Here is a 16,932-nt window from a genome sequence, read left to right on the forward strand (position 1 = left end):
TCTCAGAATATTAACAAAAACTCGCAGGACATCTTCGCCTCCCTCGGACTGGCGACCGACTACCCTTCCCCCGACTTCTTGAAGCGCAAACCACAGCCGCGCAAGACGTCGCTCGTCAGCCTGACCATGTGGAAGATGATTGTGGGCCAGGCCCTGTACCAGCTGATCGTCATCTTCACGCTCCACTACGGCAAGGACGCGCTGTGGAACCCGCAGACCGAGACGGAGAGGGACCAGCTGCAGACGCTCGTCTTCAACATATACGTGTGGATGCAGTTCTTCAACCAGCACAACTGCCGCCGCGTCGACAACAAGCTCAACATCTGGTACCAGGGCGTGCTGAGGAACCCGTGGTTCATCGGGGTCCAGTGCCTCACGTTTGCCGGTCAGATGGTCATCATCTGGAAGGGCGGGCAGGCCTTCCAGACCACTCCCCTCAACGGGCCGCAGTGGGGGTGGTCCATGCTCTTCGGCATCCTCACCATCCCGCTCGGCGTGCTCATCCGCCTCACCCCGGACCGGTACGCCGGCAACGTGTTCCACTTCTTCGGCCAGGGGCTCCGGTTCCTCTGGCGAGGCGTGCTGGTGTTCGTGCCGTCGAGGTGGAGCAAGCGGAAGCGCAACCACCTGGAGCGGCGCCGCAGCCGACGCAGCGCCAACGAGGACGGCGACGACCAGACGTCCGACGGCGCCATGAACAACTGGGTCCTGCAGGCGGGCGACGTGCTGCGCCGGCCCATCAACTACGACTGGGCCACCATGGGCCGCCCGCACGAGGCCGCCCTGGCCAGCCGCATCCAGACCATGCCCGCCGCCCAGCGCGAGGCCCTCGCCCGCGCCGCCCAGGCCCACGCCGCTGCCCTGTCGGGCGCCAACAGGGCCGAGCACGAGGTCGACCTGCCCGCCATGATCGACGCCGCCAGGAACGGGTCCGCGTCCAGTGCCATGGAGATCCATCCCGACACGAGGCCCGACGACCCCATCCTGCCCGAGGGTACCATTGATGTGCAGAGGTGGAAGAAGGTGCCGCCTAGCCAGGACCCGGAGGTTATCAAGTACCTCGAGAGTCAGCAACATCAGAAGGATGAATGATTTTTTTTTTTTTTTTTTTGTTTCGCATGTATTCTTTTTTTTTTCTTTTTTTTGTCGGTCCGTTCCTTTTTATACGGGTTACCACTGTTTCTCGAGACGAAACCAAAACACGCACATAGCGATGACATGACTTACAAACAAAAAAAGCGACTGCAGATAGGAGGGTGAGCGATCCCCCTTTTATGATTTGCTTGACTAATTTTAAGTTTAGTAAATAATATCAGGCTTCATTCGGTCTCATGCGCTAAAAAAAGCAAAAGAACATGAATATTTATATTTCTTGTGACTGCATCAAAGTGAAGAGAAGAATAAAAAATCAAGCCAAAAAGCAAAAATACACAACACCTACCCCCTAAGTCATAGCCTTGTTTTTTTGTTTTAGCTAGTCATAAAAGGCTTTTTCAGTGACCGAGAAAATGTGTTCCACTCGGCCTGATCGACAAGCTCCATATCGCTACCGATAATAACGTCTCCATGCTTGATGTCGAAGGCCTGTGCTTGCTGCCCGAAGCTCATGATGTACTGCTGGGGTTGCACGGCGTACAGCTTGTAGGTTTCATACCTGTCCACGTCCGAGGGGGGAGTGGTCCTGACGACGAAAAGCTTCACTCTGTCCACTTGGGCGCGACCGAGCTGGAACTCCTTGTCGTCGAAAAAGTTCTTCATGTCGCTCACGGGCAGACCGCCGTGGCGCCGCAGCGTTTTGTCGTCGTACTCGTGGACCTGGGCCACCGTCTCGGCGTCGGAGAACTCGCTCACGTACACGACGGCCGTCTTACCCACCTGCGCCGCACCGCCTCCCGGCCCGAAGAGGTGGAGATATCGCTTCCTGTAGAGCGCCGGGTTGATGGGCCTCGATGCCATGAGCTCCGGGTTGATGGCCGCCGACGTGCTCGGTCCCATGGTCGACGGAGAGCCCGGCTGCTGGGTTGATGGGCGAGCTCCCGCCAGCGCACCTGGCGTCGTCCCCGTCGCTGTCGTCTTGGTCGTAGTACCCATCTGTGACTGAGGCGAGAGGCCCGTCTGCGACTGAGATGAGAGCCCCGTCTGTTTTGTGGACGCCGCCAAGGCTGGAGGCGACACCTGGCCCGGCGCCTTGGGTCCCGCTTGCGAAGGCGGCAGCGCAGCGTTCGGGCCGGGCTGCTGTGGAGACTGCACCGTCTGCTTTGTTACGCCGCCGACGCCCCCGCCGACGCCCCCGCCAAGGTTGTTAGCACCCGTCGCCATCCTTGGCGCGGACACGCCGTATGCTCCGGGCTGGTCGAATCCGGAATCCATGGCCTGTCGTGGGACCGGAGTTGCGAGTGCGGAGTTGATGAGGGTATGTGATAGGGAGAAGAGGATGACTGTGCTGGGGAGGCTGAAGATGTGCATTGTTAGTGATTGGCTGTCAGCTTTTTTCTCTGGTCAAAAAATAGATATACTGTGTTCTTTTGCTTCCTAATAGTGGTTGTTAGTTGCTTTGGTGTACTGCTAAGGTTTCAAGGGAGTACTACTGTAGTTTGATGCTTATGGCGGAGACTGAAAAAAACTGGGTGGAGTTGAGTGCAGATCCGGATGGAGACGTCAACAGGCAGCGCGATTGAGTTGATTATAAGCTGGGACAGAGTTGACAAGCGTCGGTGGGATTGTGCCCTCCTTCAAGCAGAGCCAGACTCATTTTGGTAGGCGATACGGTCAGCACCAAGACGGAAGAGTAAGGAAACCTTGGCCAGTGTCAAAAAGAACAAACGTCTTAGGCAACACTGCCTCAAGTGCTCAGGAAGAATAACTCAAAAAGAAACACTGTACTTGGCAGAATTCCGTACCTGGCTGCTGACCGAAACCACCCAACGGCCAGAAACGCAGGCCGCTGCAGACCCTCGTAGAGTACACTGTGGGTAAGCGCTGGGCGGTCTCCAATTGGAACCAGCGCTTACTGCGAGGAGAGGCGCAGTAAAGCTCGCCTAGGCCATTTAGACTGTCCGCGCCCCCGCTTCACAGAGAGAAAAATTGCCGAGACCCGAACCACAAGACATTGTAATAAAACATGGCAGTTTTTGTATTACATGGTCATAAGTTATTAATGTTACATGACATCGTAAGCCGGCGAAACGAGCGGGCATTGTTTTTTTTTTTTTTTTTTTTTTTTTTTTTTTTTTTTTCCCCCCCCCCCAAATCCCTCATCCCACAAAATTCAACCCAGAGTCTGGGGAGCGTAGCTCTGGTCCGGGCTGACGGCCTTGCCGTTGACGAGCTGCTCGTCGGTGTAGGCGGGCCAGACGATGAGCCTCTTCTCCGAGTCGACGACGGAGAGGGTGGTGAAGCCGACCTCGAACTGGCCGCTCCAGCCCGAGCTGACCTTGTACTTGCCGCAGTCGACGTTGGCGACGGACGCGCGCGAGGCCTTGGACTCGGCCGTCACGCTGTAGCTGCAGGGCGTGGCGGTGGAGTTGCCGCCGGCGTTGGTGTCGATGCCGAACTGCACCTTGCACTCAGTGTCGGCGTCGTTGCAGGTGCGGGTGAAGTCGGTCATGGTCCACTGCGGCACGTCGGCGACCATGGACTTGGCCTGGCCCGCCGGCGTGGGGACCGCGCCGGTGAGGGTGGCAGCCAGGGCGAGGATGGTGGTGGTTGTGAAGTGCATTTTTGGGTGTTTGTTGGATGATGGAATTATCTAGCGATTGTGATGCTTTTTTTTTTTTTTGAGGTTTGTGATACAAGTATTAGATTACTTTTTGTAGCTATGTTTGTCATCAATTGAGGATATGTTTTCGAAAGCATCAAAGTCCCGACGTCTGCTGGACAGAAAGCCAACCTCTTTATACGTGTTCCTTTTACATACAAGACCACCATATAGGGAATGATATTCCGACTAACAATGGGTACAAAATGATCTCATAGCACACCGCAGCAAGCAAGCGTTGCTACCTGACATCAACAGTTCCGTTGCGGTCCCCATGGTGCCGATCGGTACGTCCGGCACAAACATTACGAGAATTTAGTCTGCGGTACAACCCAAGTAAAAAAAAAAAAAAAGGGGTCCACGGAATTCTCAACCGAAAATTCCTGATTTGGGCGGGCCCAATGGGGCATTAGCCGTCGATTAACTGGACCCCCTCGTATTCCAAAAAGGTCTAGCAGTAGATTGCCATTTGATCAAGTAAAATTGAGTCAAGGGGTACCCACGTCGTTGCCTTGTCTATTTCTCTGCAACTGGGCAGCAATTGGCAGCTCGTTGTCGATCTCGCAATTTCTCGTGGTTGGATATCTATTTTTCTATTTTCAGAAACTTGGAATGCAGGTGGGTATCCAGCCATTCGCTAGCTTGCCCCCGCGGCTGTACTGTCTTTTGACTGTGCAGTAATTAATTACTATGAGTACATTTCCGCTCATCGAGTGGCACACAAAATGTAAAAAAGATATAGCCAACCAAGCCTATAAAACCAAGCTGCCTTGGTAGAAATGGGTAGCGGCATGGAGCAAATTACGGGTAATGTAGTCGGTGGCAAACGTTTTGTGTCCTGCATCGGTAGTCGGGGGGAGCCTACTGCACGGCTTGCATTCGGGTCCTGCCAAGGTTCGTTGGCTGATTTGATGATCTTGTCAAGCTTTTTTGCGGCGTCTGCAATTCCGACAGAGAGTGAGGAGAGAAAAATCAGAAGCAAAAGTAACAACTGCATCGGGAATCATCTCGCTTAGAAACGGTCAACAAGGGTTTTTATGATCCGATCAGTGGCGACCAAAAAGAAGAAAAAAAAAAAACAGCCCTGTTATTTTTGCCACAGAAATCGTTTTGTGGCCGGGTGTTTTTCTTAAGTGTAATTCTTAAAAATCCCATTTGACTTTGCTATCGCGCAATCAAAAGAAAAAAGACATCACCACTCCCTCTTGTTGCCATTGTACTCAAAAAACGCCCCATTGTCCTCCTTCTTCAGCGCAGCGACCGTCTTGAGGATCCCCTTGACGCTCTCGTCGGGCGTCAGCTGCGCGCCGTCGCCGCCCATGCGCGTCTGCACCCAGCCGGGGTCCAGTGCGACGACCACGGCGTCGGCCAACCCCCCGACGGTGCGCAGGTTGCCGGCCTGGTGGACGGTCAGCATGTTGAGGGCGGCCTTGGACACGCTGTAGCTGAACATGTGGCGCTGCTCGTCGCCGCCGGACCGCGTCGCCGACATGGACCCCAGGCCCGACGAGATGTTGACCACGCGCGCCGAGGGCGACAGCGCAGACGCGGCGTGCAGCCGCTGCACCACCAGCGCGGGTCCCACCGTGTTGATGCGGAACGTCTCGGTCATGTCGGCCGGGTCGAAGGAGAGGCTGTTCTCGGTCGCCGAGAGCTGCACCCCCGAGTTGTTGATCAGCACGTCGATCTTGGCCCCCGCCCCGAGCGTCTTGGTGACGGACGAGGCAAAGTTGGTGATGGACTCCGCGTTGCCAATGTCGCACTCGAGGATGTGCAACTTGGCATTCGACGAGGTCTTGATGCCTTGGAGCCCCGAGAGGTCGTTGGATAACGTCCGGGTGAGGGCCAGGACGGTCGTGTCGGGCTGCGCGGAGATCTGACGGACCAGCTCGAGGCCGATGCCGCGGTTGGATCCGGTGACGCAATAGACGGGCATTTTATGCTGTGTTGAGTGGCAATGGGTTGCGTTTGGCTTGAGCTATTTCACAGGTGATTCTGTCGTAGAGTACGGTACATCTGAAGAAAAGGCCTTCAGTCAAAAGTTATATATATATATATATATGGTCGTACGGAGTTAGGAGCTTGCAAGCCCCGCGAGCTTCTTTTCCCCGACCGCGGGGGATCATGCACGCGGGGTTCTTGCCGGACTTTTGAGTTTAATCCGACGAACCGGTTTCCAAGTGGCGAACGAAAGGACGAATCCACAGATGTAAGCCTTTATTAATATCTCATTGGCTGGATGTGGAAACATGAGACGAGAGTCAGGCCGCGAGTCTTGTTCCGAGGACAGTAATAATAAACAGTTCAAGTTGACTGTTTGTTTTTTTGTTTCTTTGTTACAGGCGGTACTAAAACACAAAAAAAATAGCTAAAAATTCACCCAGACTGTTACTGAGCCAAGATCATGACAAAATTTCCAACCTTCTCTTCCACCTCTTTTTTTTTCTTTTTTTCTTTTCTTTACAGCAGCAAGAAGCTGCCCGCCAGGACAGCACCTACCGCCACAACCATAGAGGTGGTGGACTTGGCTCCAGCGCCGGCAGCCGGGACAGAGGATGATGCAGCACCAGCGGCCGAAGCCGTGGCGCCGGTCGTGGCAAAAGTAGTGGGGGCACTGGACGTAGTTGACGCCGAGTTGGTCGGGCCGGCGGAGCTGGTCTTGGGACGCTCGAGGTCCTTGGGAGGGGCACAGGTGGTCATGCTGCCATACAGAGCGCTGTAGGTGGATTCCATGTAATCGGCGCAGGCGTTGATGCCGATCATCAAGGATGCGTTCGACTCGGTCATCAGCCACTTCTCGAGCTGAGTCTGGTACTGCTCGATTTCAGACTCGTAGCTAATGGCGGCGGTCATTGTGCAGGCGTCCGTCTTGGCGGCCTCCATAAGCGATGAGATGCCTGTCGGCATCGGCGGCAACTGGGCCTCGATCGAAGACACGATGGACTGACAGTCTTGGACCTGGCGAACCTGGACGTGGGCGACCGAGGTCACGATTGTCCAGACGGTGGGGATCTGCATGGTGACTTTGCGGCTTCTTTCTTGTTTGGGACTCTTGTGGGGTTGACAGTGGGACAAGATGGATAGATGTCTTTGCAAGATGTTTGTTGTTGCGCCTTGATGAGTAGTTGCCTAAGCGAGCGAGTGTAGCTTATGGCACTAAATCCGTTGGTAAAGAACGACTATGGTGGGATGGGGTGAAGGAGAAAAGAAGAGAAAAAAAAAAAGACGAAAAAGAGGGAGGGAAAAAAAAAAAGGAAACATGATATTAAAGAAGCTTCTCAGCCGCTTTGCTTAAACGAACCACCCACTCACGGCATTTTGCTTCTTTTGCTCTCCCATAAAGCAAACTAGCGCTAGACCAGGTTCGTGATACGGGGTGCTTCTCTACGTGGCTGCCTGGAAAAGCGGCTCCATGCCTTTTGTCATTGGTTGCCAAGATTTCTCAGGACCAGCATATCCGAAATTGAAATGCGTTTCGATAACACGAGAGCGGTGGCATGTGAATGTGTCAAAAAGGGCCAGTACCGAAACGGTAATTCACCGTCTGGGACAGGATCGGGATCCTTGCGATAGTCGTGCAATTTTGTTGGAAGCCCTGATCCAGTCAGGCAAGGGAGGAATTGGGCAGGTTTGCAAAATTGACAAAATATCTAAAATATCTGTTTGTATACAATCAACAATTTTTCTACAGATGGATGTTTTGTCAATTGCGCCAGTCAAATCTATTTATACAGAGAGAGAGCACATACGTTTTGCGACTGTTGCTTTTGGACCGGCCATTCGCGCAAACCCGATCCGTGGTAAGGCGCGAGAGCGATTTACGGCTGGCGAATCTAATCTCATCTACAATTTAATTACCCGGTCATAAGGGCGCGCGGGGATAAGAATAAAGTAAAATTTTAGGGATAACTTAAAATGACTGTTCGGTAAAGGCAAAGGACACGCCACACATAGCCACGCAAGGCAGATTAAAGGCAAACAGAAAAAAAAAATGAAAATGATAAATAAAAAGCAAGGAAATGAATGAATAATCGAGGCAATGCAAAAAGTAAAGCCTAGCTAATTATCCTCCAAGTGAGAGCAGACAAAAAGTCAATCAACAAAATATTATATCCTCCTCCCTCGGGTGGGCTCGAACCACCAGCCTCTAGATGAACTGCTGTGGATGTTTTTCCTAACAGTCTAACGCGCTAGCCAATTGCGCCACGAGGGATTAGAAGGCTTTAGAAGCGTTGATGCTTGACCCTTGCCTTGCAGATTATAATCCCTACTCTTGCTACGTCCCGCCTACGGACTGGTCTTTTCGCCCACATGCCCCAGAGTCATTTGGCCCGCATCGCTTGCGCATACCGAACACCACGTAGTATTCAATCCACCCCACAACAGTTGCAACATTGTCAAAATCTCATCCATGACGCTGAGAAACCCCTGCGACCCGACTCGCTGATTGGACCCACCTCCTACAATCTTGCATAGTATTATACTCAAAGCGGATGAAGGACATTGACAATTCTCTCGCGAATTTGTTACGTAGTGGTTAGTACTTGCACGGGGCAGCCAAGGAGGAAACCGACAAGACAAACCCACACATTAGCCATATCCCATATCTCCTCACGCCTTACCCGGAATTGGACCGCAAACTGCCGATATTCAAGCCCGTAGCGGGTCTGCGCCCCCGGGAATAAGCCCCGGGGGAACCAATACTCCAAGCTGAGGGGCGATTGCTTCAGTGTCTGCGGGGAAAAGCTCAACCGGAGATGGGGAACAAATGACGAAACCTGTTTGTCCGGGAAGGATAGCCCGGCTAACATGATGCGGATTCGGCTCTTGTTGTTTGTCTTTTTTTTTTCGCTCTCTCTGTTTTGCTTCGGCGCATGGTTGCCGGCTGCTGGCTCGGTTGGAAAGGGGAAACAAGAGTGGGAAATATCCATCAGACTTTGTCCGTCGCAGGGCTGTGCACATTTGTCCAGATGAAAGCTGTCACGCCTAAACCCTTCTTGGGTTTTTCTCTTTTTTCTTCTCTTGGGTAACTAAAGTATAAAAGATTCCATCCGCTCGTCCATTTCGCTTTGACCCCTCTCAGCTCGCATATTAGACGGAAGTACAAAAAGGCAATTGGGTCTTCGCCGGACTGGATTCGGCATCGTACAAACCGCCAACAGTACCAAATGGCAATCGTCAACCTCCTCCTCAACCCGTGGGGGTTAGCCTGCTTGGGCGCCGTCATACTGGTGGCCTATTACGTGGTGCCCTACTACACCACCTTTGGCCACCTGCGGTCCATCCAGCCGGCATCCCCATTCGCCGGCTTCTCCAACCTGTGGCTGCTATACACGTCGCGGGTAGGGCAGCGGTCGCTGCTGGTGGACGAGGCGCACGCACGCCTCGGCCCCGTGCTGCGCCTGCAGCCGAATCACGTCTCCATCGCCGACGATGAGGCCATCAACATCATCTACGGCCACGGCAATGGATTCCTCAAGTCGTCTTTTTACGACGCGTTTGTCTCGATCCGCCGGGGCCTCTTTAACACCCGCGACAGGGCGGAGCACACGAGGAAGAGGAAGCTCGTCAGTCATACATTTGCGCCCAAGAACGTCGGCCAGTTTGAGCCGTATATCCACGCGAACCTAGAGCTGTTTGCCAAGAAGTGGGACGAGTTGATTGAGCGTACCAAGAGGGCTGATGGGTGGGCGCCTGTTGAGTGTTTGCAGTGGTTCAAGTAAGTTCTTTTTTTTTTTTTTTTTTTTTTTTCTTTGTCTTGTTGTTTCTCTGTCGAGTCTAGCATCCCACCCGGCTGCCATAACTAAACAAAAATTCACCCCAGCTTCGTCGCCTTTGACACCATCGGCGACCTCGCCTTCGGCGCTCCCTTTGGCATGCTCAATGCCGGCGCCGACATCGCCGAGGTTCGCATGTCGGTCGACTCGCAGCCCATGTACGCCCCTGCCGTCGAGATCCTCAACCGGCGCGGCGAGGTCTCTGCCACCCTCGGCACGCTGCCCGAGCTCAAACCCTACGCGGCCTACATCCCGGACGCCTTCTTCACCAAGGGCCTGACCGCGGTCCAGAACCTGGCGGGCATCGCCATCGCGCGCGTCAAGAGCCGCCTGGAAAACCCGCCCGACGTCGACCGCAAGGACCTGCTCGCGCGGCTGCAGGAGGGCCGCGACGCCAAGGGCGAGCCGCTGGGCTTCGAGGAGCTGGCCGCCGAGGCCCTGACGCAGCTGATCGCCGGCAGCGACACCACCAGCAACAGCTCGTGCGCGCTGCTGTACTGGACCGCGCGCACGCCCGGCGTCCTGGCCAGGCTGCAGGCGGAGCTGGACGCCGCCATCCCGGACGGCGTGGCCGCGCCGTCCTTCGACATGATCCGCAACCTGCCGTACCTCGAGGCCGTCATCAACGAGACCCTGCGCATCCACTCCACCTCCGGAATCGGCCTGCCGCGCCAGATCCCCGCCGACTCGCAGGGCGTCACCATCCGCGGCCGCTACTACCCGCCCGGGACGGTGCTGAGCGTCCCCACCTACACGATCCACCACAGCAGGGAGATCTGGGGTCCGGACGCCGACGAGTTCAGGCCCGAGCGCTGGATCGAGAACGGCGGGCCGACCGCCAGGCAGAAGAACGCCTTCATCCCCTTTAGCTACGGGCCCAGGGCCTGCGTCGGCAGGAACGTGGCCGAGATGGAGATGAAGATGATTGCCGCCACGTGGGCGAGGAGGTACGACGTCGAGGTTAGGCAGGACGTTATGGAGGTGAGCGAGGGGTTCCTGAGGAAACCGTTGGCGTTGGAGATTGGGCTGAAGAGGAGGAGTTGAGCGGACGCAACCGTCAAAGCATCAATCATCGAAACGGAATTGCGAGATAATAGTGCATAGCCTTGGATGAGCGAGAGGCCAAAGTTGCTTCTCTCTCTCTTTTTTGTCTATAACTGTCGAGTCAAAAAGCATATTTTATTACCCAATGAGATAGATGCAAATATAATTGATTGCCTTACGGTCCAATTTGCAGAGCCCACAGGTGACAAAACCTTGCCATATACCTCGGCTTGGTTTTCACTGGAAATGACTCCTTGGTCTGCTAAGCCTGCACCAGCCAAATGGGATGTGATCGATCCTGAACGAGACATAATAATAAAAAAAAAAAAAAAAAAAAAGGATGCCGTAATAAAGTTCCTAAACTCTTGCCCCTTAAAGTCGCACGGGGACACAACCCAATTGCCCACAATTCAAGCTGATCATCCGAAATACCTCTGAAGCATTTCACCCACTAGGAAAGTTTTGGAACCAGTCCTCGAGTGGAAAGACGGCCATCCTTGTCATCAGCCGTCCCCTCGTTTTGCCCAACGGAATCTGCCTAGACCTAAGTTTGACAAGACCTCGATCCGGCCCCACTTGATATTTTAGAAAGCCAGAAGATTGGATGAGTTCCTGGCTTCTTGGGACCGTTCCGGCGGGTAGGATAACGTCTATAAGGTATTCATCCGATGCATTTCCTGATAAAAGCGGATATGGTTCGGCAGCCTCGATCGTGGCTTTGTCAATTGGGATGCTCAGGACCGCGGTCAGATATCCCTGGCCCAGTCGGGTATCCCCTTGAAAACAAAGAAAAGCACAAGATAAAACTCCCTTAAAGGTCTAGATTGAACACTAAGAATAGCTTTACAAGATCTATGCGCACCTGCTCTAGCATTGCGCTGACCGTTAGAGTGTGGCATGTAGACTCCTGGGAGACCTTGAGCGTTGATTCGAATACTTGCCACCATCTAGCTGTAAACTCCTCTTCTGGCTGTCAATACCCGTTTTGGCAACCAGAGAGCAGGCCCACTCCAAAGCCCCAGGACCAGTCCTAATCCCTTGCGCGCTGTTTCGGGATCGCGAGCTACCTTCTTCCCTCTTCTTTCTTAACCAGGGATACTATCCTGGTCAAAATGATACAAGGCCACGCCTGGTATTGACAGCGTTGATATGTCCCAAAAAAGAAAAAAGCTTCGGCACCATCCGGAACCACGTCGCCAACACCATCAAAAATAAACGAGTGGCAGAACCCCGTTATACTGCAATGCTCTCCCAACTCTTGGAAGAGGATTCGCAATATCGGACTTATGAAAGTCTAGTTTCACCATTGGGCTCGTAACATTTGGAGCACAGGACCCGTTTAAATGACAAGAGTGGGATTCGAACCCACGCCTCTTGCGAGACTAGCAAGTATCATGCTGCAATCGAGGATTGCAACCTGAAGCTAGCGCCTTAGACCAACTCGGCCATCTTGCCTTGTTGTGATCTGGTTTTTATGGCATTATATTACTCAACGCAAAGAGCATGAACAACCTTGATACCTTGCCGCGTGTCGAATCCAGGCCTCAATAGGAACAGGTCTGAATTTCGCAGATGGGCAAAACTGACGGTCATTGTGAACAGAAATTTCATCAGGAAGAGGAAGATGTAATATAAATACAGCGGCAGTGATTAGGCTCATGCGTTTGCCCGTCTGTAAAACTACATGTATATTATCCTTGATGTTTCCCAAGTTCCTGCCGAGGTTCAACTAGCAGTAGGCTGCTTGTCACCGTCGTACCGATGCAAATTGAAGAAATTGTCAGATTTAGTGGACCGTGTCTTGCAGTGCGTAGCTAACTTATACCGAGGCCACGAGGCCCCGAAGCCTCAGCAGGGGTGACTCCCAACTAGGCTCTGCCTGGCACCTCTTATAGATTTAGCGATAGCGGCTAATTTATTGAGTCAAATGCTATCACGGCTATGGGATTTTTAAGCTAACGTGGATACGATTCAATTTGGTCTTGGTGTAAGGCTGAAATTAAATAAATAGATTAAAATAGCTGTAAAGATAAAAACAGGCTGGGGCTGCTTATTTGCGATTTGTAAGTTCGTAACTCAAAAAACCCGCAAGCCAACTCTTTTTTTTTTTTTTTTTTCTTTTTTTTTCTGTACTTCGGGCTAAATTGGTAAGCTTCTATCAGGCTCATCCTTGACAGACATTGACCAACCAAAGTCTGCATTGCAGCCCGTACTTTGCCATAAAACTGCCCCATCGTGCAAAAAGTCTCCAGCAGGCAAGCAATTTAAAAAGTTGGGAGCTGTGGGCCAAAATGGTTAACATGTATCCATATTGTCTTCCGCACATTCCGCGGAGAATGGGCACGGACGCAAGCTAAAAAAAAAAAAAAAAAAAAAAAAACATGCATCTGCTTGACGAAAATTTTATGAGAGCAGGGATCAATTTTTGCAATACAAGAACTAGGAGCTGGAAAGCTGGCCGAGCCGGCCACCCGAGATATAGGCAACTTGACTTTTAGCTGTTTCGCTGCCAAAGCCGAGAGGTCCATTAATCCCGTAAATAGACAGTAGATTGAGGAAGTTAGTGAACTACCAATTTCTCGATGAAAGTTTGGAAAACTCAGCACTTGTTGTTCTGTTTACAGATACAGAGTCAGGCCATTATGCGCTGATGACGCGTAACAAACCTAGATGGCTCGTGTTTAGCCCCAAGGATTTTCGGTGCAACCCGGCTAAAGAAAACCATTAGTAGTGGTCACTTTTTATAGTTTGTCAAGGTATAATAATAAAACACCACGAGGCATCCCCTTGCAATCTGCAATCCTCCGGATGTGCAACCAGACTATATAATGCGCTAGTCATCAAGTTTTGCTATCGCCAAACCGTTCTTTTCACTCACAGTTGCGGCAATCCCCTTAGGGCCTCCGTAACAATAATTCATCGCCTTGCTTAAAAAACCACCTACCCTTTTAATTAAACATTTATCACAGACGACATAGCTCACTACAACCATGCGCTATTCAATATTCATTCTCTGCGCCGCTGCTGTGCATCAAGCCGCTGCTGTGCCTCAAGCCACTGCTGTGCCTCAAGTCGCTGCAGTTAGAGTACCGGCATACCTCTATCTCGGAGAACTCTTTAGCCCGAAAGAGCTGTTTTTTTACGGGCAAATTGCCACTCGTAGAACGACAGAAGGCAAACCGGATAGAATGAATTATCACCCAGATGACATAAAAATCAATCAGCTATACATGTCGACGTCCCGCAAGAGCAGCACTGCTGCTATACACATGCTACGGAATTATCCACAGAAAGAGGTGGAAGGGGAAAGATATGTTTACGCCATCAATACAAAAAATATAGAAGCGTCTTTTGTCTCAGTGTCATCCTGGTACGCACAGCAAAACAAGCAGAACCCGTACCCCGATGAGGACGAGTGGTTGGCGATACACGATATTAAGGAGAAACAAATCGACGGTTGGTATATACTTAATGAAAATGGAGTTGATGTGTGGGTAGACAAGAAGGATTACGTAAACCAACGAGATGAGGCTTTAGCAAGAGTGGCTCGGGAGAAAAAGAAACACAGTAAATCTAGGTGCCTCTTCAGAAGGTGCTGATAGCGTTAGTTTAACAAACACGGGCCAAATAAGATAAAAAGATAAAGGTGGATATCGAACATAGAATGGAAAAAAAAATAGTTATCAAACAAGCACTCCAACAAGAAACGCGTATGGCGGTGGTGTCAAGTGAATATGTGGCTTTCCTAACTTCCTAAGCAACAGTCTGAATGTACGAGGGCATTTGTGCACATGGGCCCGAAGCAGTTTAGCATATATTGTAATATCAAAACCTGTTATGTTTAGATTCCAACTCCATCACTCCCAGCTGGCGCAAAAAAAAAGATGCTATGTATGTGTTGATTTTTTCAAGTGTTGAATTCGATGGGTTAAAGATAAAATGTAAACCCTGACAGTCATCTAACGCCCCGTTTCTTTAGTGCTTCCTATGACTATATCTGGAGCCTAGTGGTTTACCTCTGCATGCCTTGTATATTTGTGATATTATGCCTTATACTATATTACCTATGCAATATATCTGTGCGTAGGCGTGGAGAGTCAAAAGCATTAACGTAGTTGATTAGGGGCCAGTCCATTGAGCACTTGACTCCGGCTAACAAACACTTAAAAGGAGATTAAATGTACAATGAGCAACAAGCTGGCGAGCAATTTACGAAACTTTAGTCGATGGAAGAAATTTTGTTTTTTTTTTTCTTTTTTTTTTTCTCTTAAGCCCGGGACGCCCGGTCCCTGGGTACCCTGATTCACCTTGACTGATCAACAGGGTACATAGCTCGACTTGTAGAGGAAATTCTTTGTTCATTAAAGCGCATGGAACACACCATCGCATGGCTGTTGAGGACACAGATTATGATCAGGGCGGATTCGACCCAAGTAGCTCACGACCTCGCAGTCCCAAGCACCACACCCGCAGGATCCTCCGTGGTGGAATCGCCCCAGGTGGCTTCCCACCCGTTATCGTCCAGGTACTTCTTCCACTCCCTGTCGTCGTCGTCCAGATTGCGCGACGCTTCGGGCATGACAAACAATGCAACCGCAGCGCCGGCCAAGGCAAACCCTGAGCCTATCAGGAACGCAGCCTGGTTTCCCTTGGCCGGGTCGTCAACGTAGGCGTTGAGTATCGCCGTGAAGACCTGCGTCCCGAGCGCGGCGCCGACCTTGCTCCACGCCGCCACCATGCCCATCATCTGGCCCCTGATGGACGTAGGGAAGCACTCGGTAGAGGTGATGACCACTGTGCTTCCGGGCCCGACCTCCCCCAGCGTCAGGAACACGCCGTACATGACTACAAACAACGGGAAGACGTCTTGGATCGGCCCGATGGCGCCGCCCAGCACGAATCCCAAGACGGCCTGCAGGGTGAAGCCCAAGGCCATGGTGCGGCGGCGTCCGATCCGGTCGGAAAGGTAGCCGCCCAGGAACGGGCCGGGGATGTAGAAGCAGTTGATGACGACGCCCCAGCCGAGGGTCTTGACGAGGCTCTCGCCGGCGTTGACGCGCGATATGATGGTGGAGCTGAAGATGCCAAACGGGATGCTGATCCAGTTGTACAGGAACCAGGTGCCCGAGCAGCCCAGCAGCGGCCTCCAGTACCGCTTCAGGGCGAGCAGGTACGGCGTGCGCTGTTTCCTCATGGCGCTGCGCCGGTACGCCGTCGACACCGCCATGCGCACCCGGAACCAAAAGATGACCAGCGGCGGGAGGGCTCCGAGCGCAAAGGCGGCGCGCCAAACCACGACGTATCCGCCGGTGGTCTGCTCGCCGCCGACCATGAGCAGCAGCAGCAGGGGTACGAGCCCCGCCCAGACGTAGCCCAGCGACGCGGAGAGATCGGCCAGCATGGCGAACATGAAGCCGCGGTGCTTGCGGTGAGCGGCGGATTCGTCGGTGGCTTCGGCGGCACCTGCGCCCGCCACGGGGTACTCGCCTCCGGCGCCGACGCCCGCCACGCCGCGCGCCACGATGAGCATCCAGAACATCCCAGTCTCGGAGGTGCCCGACGCGCCGGCGCTCATGGCGATACCGACGACGAGGAGGATGGTGGTGGCGACGGCGCCGGTCTTGCGGCCGAGCTGGTCGGCGACGACGCCAAACGTCAGCATGCCGATTATCATGCCGATAAGAAAGGCGTTGGAGAGACGTTGGCGGATCTCGGGGGTCAAGGTGGTCGGGTAGAGGATGGCGAGGACGAGGTTGACGTTGCCGATGACGGCGGCGTTGTAACCGTCAGACCCGATGGCCAGGCCCGAGAATAGGATCATGAGCCAGACGGAGAGCTTGCTGAAGTAGGCCTTTTCGGTGGTCGCCGTCTCGACGTCGACAGTGTGCTCCGTTGAGGAGGGTTGGTCTGCTTTGTCGCCATGGTTGACGTCGGGTTGGATTCGTGAGTCTGGATTTTCTGCCATTCTGAATTTTGCGGGTGTGATTCTCAAAGCAGCTCGCTCCCCTCTGGTTGTGCTGAGCACCACCTGCTGTAGGAATCAAACGCCATTTTTAAGCAACGGTTTCCAGGCATAGATATCAATCATTCGGTCTTCGGAGCCTATCGGAGCAGTCACAATCTCCAATCAAGAAAAATTGGTATCGATCGAGGAGGATCTTGGCCTGAAGGTGCGGAGACTGGGTGATTCATCTCTGGCCCCTGGGGTTGCCACGCGTTTACTGGGGCATGATGAACCGAGCGGCGAGAGAAGTACCCTGTGCTGCTGTGAAGGTCTGTCAGAATTTGAGTATTTGCGCCAAATTTCAACCCATGGTCGTTTGTAATTTTTTTTTTTTTTTTTTTTTTTTTTTT

At 52.6% G+C, this 16,932-nt stretch overlaps 7 protein-coding genes across 7 annotated transcripts in view; 3 read left to right on the forward strand and 4 right to left on the reverse strand.

The window, feature by feature from the left end:
* Nucleotides 1–1,092, forward strand: part of PpBr36_03935 (uncharacterized protein) — a gene marked incomplete at both ends in the record, with an annotated part of 4,221 nt that extends 3,129 nt beyond the window's left edge. The window contains one exon of the mRNA XM_029891104.1: nt 28–1,092. Coding sequence (XP_029753509.1) covers nt 28–1,092 — 1,065 coding nt within the window. The remainder of the gene's footprint in view (nt 1–27) is intronic.
* Nucleotides 1,093–3,268: 2,176 nt separating this feature from the next.
* PpBr36_03938 (uncharacterized protein) lies at nt 3,269–3,718 on the reverse strand (the record flags this gene model as incomplete). The annotated part of the gene is made up of 1 exon (XM_029891105.1): nt 3,269–3,718. The coding sequence occupies one exon, from the start codon at nt 3,716–3,718 to the stop codon at nt 3,269–3,271; it is 450 nt and encodes a 149-aa protein (XP_029753516.1).
* A 1,231-nt stretch (nt 3,719–4,949) lies between these two features.
* On the reverse strand, nt 4,950–5,693 carry PpBr36_03939 (uncharacterized protein; the record flags this gene model as incomplete). Its single annotated transcript, XM_029891106.1, has 1 exon — nt 4,950–5,693. One exon carries the CDS (start codon nt 5,691–5,693, stop codon nt 4,950–4,952), a length of 744 nt encoding a protein of 247 aa, XP_029753515.1.
* A 524-nt stretch (nt 5,694–6,217) lies between these two features.
* Nucleotides 6,218–6,775, reverse strand: PpBr36_03940 (uncharacterized protein; the record flags this gene model as incomplete). Its single annotated transcript, XM_029891107.1, has 1 exon — nt 6,218–6,775. The coding sequence occupies one exon, from the start codon at nt 6,773–6,775 to the stop codon at nt 6,218–6,220; it is 558 nt and encodes a 185-aa protein (XP_029752796.1).
* A 2,150-nt stretch (nt 6,776–8,925) lies between these two features.
* On the forward strand, nt 8,926–10,578 carry PpBr36_03941 (uncharacterized protein; the record flags this gene model as incomplete). The annotated part of the gene is made up of 2 exons (XM_029891108.1): nt 8,926–9,476; nt 9,582–10,578. 2 exons carry the CDS (start codon nt 8,926–8,928, stop codon nt 10,576–10,578), a joined length of 1,548 nt encoding a protein of 515 aa, XP_029752797.1.
* A 2,990-nt stretch (nt 10,579–13,568) lies between these two features.
* On the forward strand, nt 13,569–14,177 carry PpBr36_03942 (uncharacterized protein; the record flags this gene model as incomplete). Its single annotated transcript, XM_029891109.1, has 1 exon — nt 13,569–14,177. The coding sequence occupies one exon, from the start codon at nt 13,569–13,571 to the stop codon at nt 14,175–14,177; it is 609 nt and encodes a 202-aa protein (XP_029752794.1).
* An 839-nt stretch (nt 14,178–15,016) lies between these two features.
* PpBr36_03943 (uncharacterized protein) lies at nt 15,017–16,543 on the reverse strand (the record flags this gene model as incomplete). The annotated part of the gene is made up of 1 exon (XM_029891110.1): nt 15,017–16,543. The coding sequence occupies one exon, from the start codon at nt 16,541–16,543 to the stop codon at nt 15,017–15,019; it is 1,527 nt and encodes a 508-aa protein (XP_029752795.1).
* Nucleotides 16,544–16,932: the final 389 nt, after the last annotated feature.

The sequence above is a fragment of the Pyricularia pennisetigena genome, chromosome 3, assembly GCF_004337985.1.
Source record: "Pyricularia pennisetigena strain Br36 chromosome 3, whole genome shotgun sequence".
NCBI lineage: Eukaryota > Fungi > Ascomycota > Sordariomycetes > Magnaporthales > Pyriculariaceae > Pyricularia > Pyricularia pennisetigena.